General features: G+C 62.0%; 1 protein-coding gene across 1 annotated transcript; it reads right to left on the bottom strand.

Annotated features, from left to right (window-relative positions):
- Window positions 1-473: 473 nt before the first annotated feature.
- CXXC1 (CXXC finger protein 1) lies at window positions 474-10,816 on the bottom strand. Its single transcript, XM_085563494.1, has 15 exons — window positions 10,664-10,816; window positions 10,474-10,571; window positions 9,718-9,818; window positions 9,073-9,176; window positions 8,270-8,425; window positions 7,388-7,414; window positions 6,775-6,924; window positions 5,591-5,698; window positions 4,742-4,926; window positions 3,293-3,500; window positions 2,650-2,760; window positions 2,098-2,147; window positions 1,751-1,847; window positions 1,296-1,448; window positions 474-742 (listed from the first exon to the last, which is right to left on the bottom strand). The coding sequence occupies exons 1-15, from the start codon at window positions 10,799-10,801 to the stop codon at window positions 602-604; spliced, it is 1,827 nt and encodes a 608-aa protein (XP_085419620.1). The 5' UTR covers window positions 10,802-10,816; the 3' UTR covers window positions 474-601.
- Window positions 10,817-10,820: the final 4 nt, after the last annotated feature.

The raw sequence follows: 10,820 nt of genomic DNA, 5'->3' as shown, positions 1-10,820 counted from the left end.
AGGGCGGGGATATGTTAATGAGGCGATGTATGGGCGTGGCTATGCTAATGAGTCCGGAACAGTCCCCTCGGGCTCATTGGGGCCCTTTCCCCTGCCCAGGACCCCCTGGACCCCCCCAAAGGACCCCCAAACACCACCAGGGACCCCTCCCCACCCTCCCCACGGATGCTGCTCTCATATCCCCCCAGGACCCCCCCCAAAGGACCCCCAGAAGCCGCCAGGGACCCCCCAATCTCCCCATAGATGCTGCTCCCATTTCCACCTCTCCCACCCCCTAAGGACCCCCTAGTCTCCTCAGGACCCCCCCAAGCTGCACCAGGGCCAGCAAAGGGATCCCCATGGCCTCTGCAGGGTCTGGGGTGGTACCAGAACCCAGGGCCTCCCAAAATTCCCCCAAAAGGGACCCCCAGAATCCCAGAGACCCCACAGGAGCCCCCCTAAATCCCAACAACAGCACAGGGACACCCCCAGACTCGTTTTGCACACCCGGTTTATTTGGGGATGGGGGAGCACCCAGGAATCAGGGGTGGGGGGATGTGGGGAGGGGTCGGGGGGGTTTTGGGGCTCTGGGGGCGGTCAGCGGTCCGAGCCAGGCCCGTGGTCAGCGGTCTGAGCGCAGGTCCGTGGTCAGCGGGTCGTGCTGGATGGTTTGGTGCAGCATCAGCGCCAGCAGCCCCGCCCGGTTGGTCATGGCCGCCCGCACGTTGCGCTCCTGCTCGAACAGCTCGTCCAGCTTGTACCACTGCGGGGGACAGGGATAGTGTGGGGACAGGGACAGTGTGGGGACAGACACATGGACAGTGTGGGGACAGGGACAGTGTGGGGACAGCATGGGGAAGGGACATGGACAGTGTGGGGACAGGGACACTGTCCTGCTCGAACAGCTCGTCCAGCTTGTACCACTGTGGGGGACAGCGACAGTGTGGGGACAGGGACAGTGTGGGGACAGCATGGGGACAGGGACATGGACAGTGTGGGGACAGGGACACTATCCTGCTCGAACAGCTCATCCAGCTTGTGCCACTGCGGGGGACAGGGATAGTGTGGGGACAGTGTGGAGACAGGGACAGCATGGGGACAGTTCCGGGACAGCATGGGGACAGGGACACTATCCTGCTCGAACAGCTCATCCAGCTTGTGCCACTGCAGGGGACAGGGATAGTGTGGGGACAGTGTGGGGACAGGGACAGCGTGGAGACTGTGGGGACAAGGACAGTGACAGTGTGGGGACGGCGTGGGAACAGTGACACAGACAATGTGGGGACACCCTGGGGACACCGGGCGGTGGCACCCACCACGCGGACGCGCTCCAGGTCCACCTCGGCGCGGCGCAGCTTCTCCCAGCAGTAGTGACGGTGGCACTTGCGCTTGGGGACGCGGCAGAAGTCCCCGGTCAGCTCGAAGACGTCGCGCACCAGCGGGCACCCGCACACCTCATCCGCGGGCACCTGGGTGGGCGTGGGGTCAGCGCCGGGCTGGGGACACCCAGAGCCCCTCCGCCACCTCCATGGCCACCCTGGGGTCCTGCCAGTGTCCTGGGCACTGCCCCTGTCCTGTCCCCTCACGTCCACTTTGTGTCCTGGGATTGTCCTGGCCCTCCCTGTGCCCACTTTGGGGTCCAGGGAGCGCTCGGGGCACAGATGCCCTACATTCCACCCCAAAATCTCAATCTGTGCCCACTTTGGGGTCCCAGGAGCACTCGGGGCACAGATCCCCTAAATTCCACCCCAAAATCTCAATCTGTGCCCACCTTGGGGTCCCGGGAGTGCTCGGGGCACAGCACCTGCAGCCTCTTGCAGTAGGTTTTGCTCTGGGGGTTGTAAACGTCACAGAACAGCCGAGTGGCCCTGGAGGGGACACAAGGGGTGTCCTGGGTGGGGGGGACAGGGTGCTGAAGGACTCCCCGCCCCACCCCACAGCCACAATCAAACTCCCCCTTGGGTGCTCCCCTGGGGGGGATGACACCCCCACCCCAAAAAGTCTCCCTTGGGTGCTGCCCTCCCCCTTCCCAGGAGGATTAAGGGGGGTGGGAGGACCCCCCTACCCCAGAAAGCCCCCCAGGGTGCCCCCCCTCCCCAGAGCCCCCTCCCCACTCACCCCTCGATGCGGGTGGGGTACATGGACCCGAAGGACGTTTGGCTCTCGTACTGCAATGGGGTGGGGGGGGGGTCAAAAAGGGGGCAGGGATGGGACCCCTGAGCCCACCCTTGGCCCTATGGACCCCCAACCCCTATAGAGCCCCCCCTGAGCCCTCCCATAGGGTCCTAATGGCCTCCCAGCCCCTATAGAGACCCTCCCCACAGAACCCCCAGTCCCTACAGAGCTCCCAGCAGGTCCTACAGCCCCCCCAGCCCCTATAGAAACCCCCAAAGTTCCTTCACAGCGTCCCCCCAGCCCCCTAGGAACCTCCCCCAGTCCCCCCAAGCTGAGGGAAGGGATCCCCGTGGCCACTGCAGGATCTAGGAGGGGTGCCCAGCTCAGGGGGCTCCCAAAGTTCCCCTAAAAGGATCCCACAGGAGCCCAGAGAGTCCTGTGGATGATCCCACAGACCCCATGGATGATCCCACAGCAGCCTGGAATGCCATGGATGACCCCAAAGACCCCAGGAATCCAGAGGTGCCCCCAGACCCCCCCAAATCCCGGGATCACCTTGGCGTAGCAGCGCTCCATGTGCCGCAGGGCCACCTTGGGGTTGATGGGGTGGCCGCAGGACACGCAGAAGATCTGCAGGTCCGTGTCCTCACTGTCCCCCTCCGTGCTCTGGGGGGACAGCGGGGTCAGGGGGTCCAAGGGGGGACCCAGGCATTGGGGGGACACAAGATTAGGGGTCTCCAGGGACACGCAGATGCTCCAGGGAGAGGTTTGGGGGGACCCAGGTATCCATGGGGGACCCAGGACAGGGCTCAGGAGAGACTCAGAGATTTGGGGGATGCCCAGGGGGCACCCAGAATGGGGAAAAATAAAGGGGTTTGGGGGCATCCCAAGAGGGACCCAGAACTAAAGGGTTTTTGGGGGGCCCAGCCCTGCAGGAGCTGAGTGTGGGTACCAGGAGAGCAGAGGGGTCTCAAGAGGAAGCCAGAACGGGGAGAATGAAAACATTTGGGGGCACCCAGATATCCACGAAGGACTAAGGGGGATCTCAAGAGGGACCCAGAACAGGGAAAATTAAAAGATGTGGGGGCAACCATGTATCCATAAATAACCAAGTGCGATCACAAGAGGGATGCAAAACGGGTAGAATGAAAGCATTTTTGGGGTCCCCAGCCCTCTGGCAGCCCCGGGGGGTGCCCACCTCCTCGTCCTCGCGGGGCGGGTGCCCCTTGGCGCGGGCGATGAGCCCCTCGAGCTCGTGGAAGCGCCGCTCCATCTCCTGCAGCCGCAGCCGCGCCTGGTGCTGCTCGCGCCGGATGCGCTCCAGCAGCCGCTTGCCGTGCTCCTCTGCCACGCACGGGCTCTGCTGCCACTGCTGGATCCGCTGCGGCAGGATCTCGTAGATCCGGCTGGGATCGGGGTGAGGAAAGGGTTAACGGGGGCTGTGGGATCACAGGGATCCATTGCTGGATCCGCTGCGGCAGGATCTTGTAGATCTGGCTGGGATCAGGGTGAGGAAAGGGTTAAAATGGGAGCTCCAGGATCCCTGGCATCCACTGCGGCAGGATCTCGTAGATCCAGCTGGGATTGAGGTGAGGAAAGAGTTAACGGGGGCTGTGGGATCCCTGGGATACACAGCTGGAGATCCGCTGTGGCAAGATCCTGCAGATCCAGCTGGGATCGGGGTGAGGAAAGAGTTAATGGGTGCTCTGGGACCCCTGGGATCCACTGCTGGATTGGTTATGGCAGAATCTTGTAGATCCAGCTGGGATCGAGCTAACAGTTAATGGGGAGTGCAGGATCCCTGGGATCTGCTATGACAGGATCTCATCAATCCGGCTGGGATCGGGGTGAGGAAAGGGTTAAAATGGGGGCTCCGGGATCCCTGGGATCCGCTGCTGCAGGATCTCGTAGATCCAGCTGGGATTGGGGTGAGGAAATGGTTAATGGGGGCTGTGGGATCACTGGGATCCACTGGCGGATCCACTGCTGGATCTGCTATGGCAGGATCTCATAGATCCGGCTGGGATCCAGGTGAGGAAAGGGTTAATGGGGAGTGTAAGTGGTTTATACTGGTCTGTACTGGTTTATATTGGTCTATACTGTAGAATGGTTTACCATTCTGTACTGGTTTACACTGGTCTATACTGGTTTGCACCGCTCTGTACAGATCATTGCTGGTTTATACTGCTCTGCGCCATTCTGTACTGGTTTATACTGGTCTATACCAACCTGTACCATTCTGTACTGGTTTATACTGGTTTGTGCCATTGGATACTAGTTTATACTGGTCTACACCAGCCTGTACTATCCTTTACTGGTTTATACTGGTCTATACTGGTTTGCATCACTCTACAGATCATTGCTGGTTTATACTGCTCTGCGCCATTCTGTACTGGTTTATACTGGTCTATACCAACCTGTACCATTCTGTACTGGTTTATACTGGTTTGTGCCATTGGGTACTAGTTTATATTGGTCTACACCAGCCTATACTATCCTGTACTGGTTTATACTGGTCTACAGCAGCCTGTCCTGTTCTGTACTGCTCTATACCAGCCAGTACCATTCTGTACCAGTTTATACCAGTCTATACCAGCCTGTCGTGTCCCGCACTGGTTTATACTGGTCCGTACTGGTGGGTACTCACTTGGCAGCCAGTTTGATGCCGCAGGCCTCGCTGCAGTACTTGGAGGGCGGGCGTGCAGGGCGGGTGCAGCCGGGGCCCAGGCACTGGCCCAGCCCCGCGGGGTCGCGGGCGTCGGCGCGCTCGGGGTGCCCGCGGCGCTCGCGGTGCCGCGCCCGCTGCCGGTGCCGCTTGTAGCGCTCCTCCTTCTGCACCAGTAACCCCCAGTGAGCGCCAGTAACCTCCCAGTAAGCTCCCAGTAACCACCAGTCATAGCCCAGCACTGCCAATGCTGTGCCCGCTGCCGGTGCCGCTTGTAGCGCTCCTCCTTCTGCACCAGTAACCTCCCAGTAATCACCAGTCATAGCCCAACACTGTCAGTGCTGCTTGTAGCGCTCTTCCTTCTGCACCAGTAACCCCCAGTTAGCACCAATAACCTCCCAGTAACCTCCCAGTAATCACCCAGTCTCCACCACTCATAGCCCAGTAACCTCCCAGTCACCACCAGTCATAGCCCAACAAAGTCAGCGCTGCTTGTAGTTCTCTTCCTTCTCCACCGGTAACCCCCAGTTAGCACCAGTAACCTCCCAGTAACCACCAGAGCCCTCCCAGTGCTGTGCCCGCTGCCGGTGCCACTAGTAGTGCTCCTCATTCCACACCAGTTAGCACCAGTTACCTCCCAGCATCCTCCCAGTGCTCATTCCGCCATTCCTCCTTCCACACCAGTGAGCACCAGTAACCACCCGTCACCAACCAGTAACCACTGCTCGTAACCCAGCAACCACCCAGAGCCCTCCCAGCAACCCCTGGAGCATCCCAGTAACCCCCAGTAGCTCCCAGTGGCCTTCCCAGTAGCTCCCAGTGCCCCCTCACCTTTTTGTCTGACTTCTTCTCGCGGCGTTTGACGTGTTTGACCTTCACGGCGCGCTTGCGCAGGACAGGGTCCAGGAACGGCGCGTCCTCGGCGTCACTGAGCCAGGGCTGGCAGGACCGAGGACACGTGGGGACATGTCGGGGACACGTGGGGACACGTGGGGTGACAAACTTGATGCGTCTCAGAGTGTGGCCCGTGAAGGGACACGAGGGGACAATGTGGCCTGAGGTGCCTGAGGCATGTGGCCTGGTGTGGGGACATGCCAGGACATGCTGGGGACACGCCACAGGGCATGGCCTGGTGTGGAGCCATGCCAGGACATGCCTGGGGACATTTGGGGACATGCCACAGGGCATGGCCTGGTACGGAGCTACGCCAGGACACACTTGGGGACATTTGGGGACACACCTCGGGGCATGGCCTGGTGTGAAGCCGTGCCAGAACACACTGGGGACATGCAGAGATATGCTTGACACACCTCAGAGTGCCATGGGGACATGTCCTGATGTGCCAGGACACGCTGGGGACATTTGGGGACAATGCCTCAGGGCACAGTCCAGCGTGGGGACATGCCACGGTCCCACGTGAGGGACATTTGGGGACCAAGGACACGTCCTGATAGACCCAAAGCTCACCTTGACACACAAAACCACCCCCAAACAGCCTAAACCAGGCCCTGACACACAAAGCAGCCCTAAATTCACTCAACCAGGCCCTGATGTGAAAAACCTCCTTCACAGCTGCTCCTGTGGTATCTGGGCGGGTACTTGGTGGGTTTTGGGGTGCCTGGTGGGTTTTGGGGTGCTGGTGGGGGCAGTTCTGGGGTCCCTGGGCAGTTCTGGGTTGCCAGGAGGGCAGTTTTGGGGTCCCAGGGCGGGGGCAGTGTTTGGGGTCCCAGGGGGGCAGATTTTGGGGTCCCAGGGACAGTTCTTGGGGTCCCGGAGGGGCAGTTCTGGGGTGCCAGGGAGGCAGTTTTTGGGGTCCCAGAGGGGCAGTTTTTGGGGTCCTGGGGGAGGGGGCAGTTTTTGGGGTCCCAGAGGGGCAGTTCTGGAGTGCTGGGGGGGCAGTTTTTGGGGTCGGGGGGGGGGCAGTTCTGGGGTGCCAGGTGCCAGTTTTGGGGGTCCCGGAGTGGGGGGGGGTTGCTGTTTTTTGGAGTGCCTGGGGCAGTTTTTGGGGGGCTCACCAGGCCGTGCTCGTCGAAGGCGCCGGCGCAGAGCTCCTGGTAGAGCCGGGGGTCGAGGGGCAGCTCCTCATCCGAGAGGCTCTCGGGGGGCCCCGGCCCCCCCAGCTGCGCCTTCAGCAGCTCCAGGTCCCCCTCACGCCCCCGGGCCAGCTGGGGGGGGGGTCAGCACCGCCAGGGACCCCCGGGAACCCCCCATGGCACCCCTGGGACCTCCCCATGGCACCCCTGGGACCCCCCCATGGCACCCCTGGGACCCCCCCATGGCACCCCCAGGACACCCCTATCAGTTGGCAGGTGGTCAGCACCCACCAGGGACCCCCTGGGACCCACCAGGCACCCCCAGGACCTCCTTGGCACCCCCAGGACCCTCTCATGGCACCCCTGGGACCCCCCTGCACCAACTGGGGGGGGGGGGGTCAGCACCTTCCTGGGCACCCCCAGCCCCTGTAGCTGTGAGCCCCCCGTCACCCCAAGGGCAATGAGGATTTTGGGGTGCCCCTTCCCCACCCAGGCCAGGCTTGGGCCCTCCCCCACGCCCTTCTCACGGGGACAGGGGGGGTCTGGGGTCCCCCTTTCCCCTCCCTCCCCTCCCCCCAGGGCCCCAGGGACTCACCGAGGTGGGGAAGTACTTGTAGGACTCCTGTGGGGACACGGAGGGGACACGTCAGGGACAGGGCGGTGACATGGGGACGTGGAACATGGGGACACAGTGTGACATAGGACATAGGGACACAGTGTGACATAGGACATGGGGACACAGTGTGACATAGGACATGGGGACACAGTGACATAGGACATGGGGACACAGGACATGGGGATACAGGGATGTGGGGACACACAGACATGGGTACACAGTGTGACATAGGACATGGGGACACAGGAACATGGAGACACAGAGACAGAGAACAAGAACACACAGGGACACGGGACACTTGGGTACACAAGACACGTTGGGGACACATCGGGGACACGCTGATAAGAGTGACACAGACATGGAACGTGAGGACAGTGAGACAGGGTGACACAGGGACATAACAGATGTTGGGAACATGTCAGGGACACTGTGGACAGTGACACACAGACATGGGGACACTTGGGGACACCTCAGGGTGACACAGGGACAGGCAGCAGTTTTTGGGGACATAGAGCACGTGAGCAGCGGGGGACACGGGGACGTGCCACGAGCGTGACACATCAGGGATGTGGCATGAGGTGACAAAGAGACACGAGGACACAGTGAGACAGTGACAAAGGGACACGGGACAGGGTGACAAAGGGACACGAGGTGGTGACAGAGGCCACACGACAGGGACACTGTGACAAAGAGCCACACTGGGGACACAGCGGGGACACACCAAGGTCACCCCAACACCCCCAGCCCTGGCAGGCACTGAGGCCACGCCACACAGGGGACAAACCCCACTGCCAACACACACCAAGGACACGCTGGGGACACACTGGGGACACGTTGGGGACACGCTGGGTGCCCGCTCACCCGCGCCCGCAGCTGGCACTGCCGCAGGCGGCACTTCTGGCGGATCTTGTTGGGGCCCCCGAATTTCTTCATGTCCCGGCAGAAGTCGCACTGCCCGCAGTCCTCGGGGCGCCGGCACGCCTCGCACTCCCCGCACATGCGGGCTGAGCGCTTGATCTGGGGTCGGGCACCCAAAAACGGGGTCAGGCACCCCGAAAATGGGGTCAGGAACTCCAAAAATGGGGTCAGGCACCCCTAAAATGGATTCAGGCACCCCAAAAGCCACCAGGAACACCCCAAATCCCACCAGGGTCACCTCCGCCTTGCACTCCCCACACACACGGGCTGAGCGCTTGATCTGGGGTCAGGCAAACAAAAATGGGGTCAGACACCCCAAAATCGGGGTCAGGCACCCCGAAAATGGGGTCAGGCACCTCATAAATTGGGTTAGACACACCAAAATCCATCAGGAACAGTCCAAATTCCATTAGGGACATCCTAAATCCCACCAGGGACACCCCCACCTCGCAATCTCCAAATGCAGGCTGAGTGCTTGATCTGGGGTCAAACACCCCAAAAATAGGGTCAGGAGACTAAAAAATTGAGTCAGGCACCCCAAAAACCCACCCGGGACACCCCAAAACCCAATCCAGAAGGGATCTCAGGCACCCAGAGAAGGTCAGGGGTCTCCCAAATCTCCCTCAAAGCACCCCCCAGCTTCCTGCTGTCCCCCAAATCCTCATCCCAATGGACTCAGGCACCTCCCAGCCTCCCCCCAGCATTGGGGTGTCCCCCTTAGTGGGGTCCCCACCCCCTGAGCCCACCTTGGCAGCCCGGCCCTGCTCCATCTCCTGCCCTTTGGCCCCCTCATGCTCCTTCTCCCGCCACTTCTTGTGCCGGTACCGGATCTCCAGGGACGGATCCTTCTCTGGGAGGGGGGTCACAGAGGGGTCAGGGGGTCCACCACCGGGGACACCCCAAAAACGGGGTCAGGCACCCCAAAAACGAGGTCAGGCATCCCGAATCCCACCAGCAACCCCTCAAACCCCACCAGGACACCCCCGCCTTGCGTAAGGGCCGAGCACTTGATCTGGGATCAGGCACCCCAGAAACCACCCAGACCCCAAGTGTCCCTGGAACCCCCCCCAAATCAGAACCCCCCACCCCTCTAACTTCAGCCCAACACTCCCCAATGGCCCCCCAGAGTCCCTCAAAGCACCCCTGAGCCCCCAGCCCCTCTCACTGCAGCACTGCCACTCCCCAATGACCCCCCAGAACCCCCCCAAAGCCCCCCAGAGCCCCCAGCCCCTCTCACTGCAGCACTGCCACTCCCCAATGACCCCCCAGAACCCCCCCAAAGCCCCCCAGAGCCCCCCAGAGACCCCAGCCCCTCTCACTGCAGCACTGCCACTCCCCAGTGACCCCCCAGAACCCCCCCAAAGCCCCCCAGAGCCCCCAGCCCCTCTCACCGCGGCACTGCCCGCAGTACCACTCGCGGATGGCCTTGGCCATGCGCTCGGTGATGTTGATGCAGTCCCCATGGAACCACTCGTTGCAGTTGTCGCAGCCGCTGCGGGATGGGGGAGACACCGAGACCCTCAGCCAGGGACCCCCGAAGCCCCCCAGGGGGACTCTGCACCCCTCCCTGCTTCAAGGCACCCCCTCAACAGCCCCAGGGGCCAAGACAAGCTGGGATCCCCCCAACTCCCACCCTGAAAAGCACCCAGGACCCCCAGCTGGCCCCTCAGATCTGCTGCGACCCCTCAGACCCCCCCTCACATCATGAAGCACTTGGGGACCCCCAGACCCCCTCACATCATGAAGCACTTCAGGACCCCCATTTCCCCTCACACCACGAAGCAGTTCAGGACCCCATTCCCCCTCACCCCATGAAGCAGTTCAGGACCCCCCCAATTTCCCCTCACACTATGAAGCAGTTCAGGACCCCATTTCCCCTCACATCATGAAGCAGTTCAGGACCCCATTTCCCCTCACACCACGAAGCAGTTCAGGACCCCCCCAATTCCCCCTCACACCACGAAGCACTTCAGGACCCCCCCAATTCCCCCTCACACCACGAAGCACTTCAGGACCCCCCCATTTCCCCTCACACCACGAAGCAGTTCAGGACCCCCCCAATTCCCCCTCACACCACGAAGCACTTCAGGACCCCCCCAATTCCCCCTCACACCACGAAGCACTTCAGGACCCCTATTTCCCCTCACATCATGAAGCAGTTGATGTCCGGCTTGCGGCACACGCAATAAACCGGCGCGTTCTCCTCCCCTCCCGGGGCCGCCTCCGCGTCCGAGAATTCGCTGTCCTGAGGGGGTACCGGCGGGGGTGTCAGGCCCGGGGGTGCCCCGGACACCGCAGACCCCCCGAGCTCCCCCACACCCCCGGTCCCCCCCTCACCATCGCTGCCGCCGCCTCCGAGGGACGCTCCGGGCTAGGCCCAGCAGCGGCCGGAAGCGGGGGCGGAACCAACTTCCGCTTCCGGTACGGGAGAACGACGTACAGCATGGCGGCGGCCAGGAGAGCGATGGCGGCCATGAGGGCCGCCGTGTTTGGG

The sequence above is a fragment of the Lonchura striata genome, chromosome 31 (assembly GCF_050655825.1).
Source record: "Lonchura striata isolate lonStrDom1 chromosome 31, ASM5065582v1, whole genome shotgun sequence".
Lineage (NCBI taxonomy): Eukaryota > Metazoa > Chordata > Aves > Passeriformes > Estrildidae > Lonchura > Lonchura striata.
The sequence above is the reverse complement of the archived record's forward strand: the minus strand, read 5'-3'. Positions and strand labels throughout refer to the sequence as shown.

Coding starts and splice junctions, on each gene's coding strand:
- CXXC1 (XM_085563494.1), bottom strand. CDS start 10,801: ATGGCCGCCATCGCTCTCCTGGCCGCCGCCATGCTGTACGTCGTTCTC. Junction 7,415..8,269: donor AGTGCCAGCTGCGGGCGCGG/GTGAGCGGGCAC, acceptor GTGTCCCCACAG/GAGTCCTACAAGTACTTCCC. Junction 743..1,295: donor ACCTGGAGCGCGTCCGCGTG/GTGGGTGCCACC, acceptor TGTCCCCCGCAG/TGGTACAAGCTGGACGAGCT.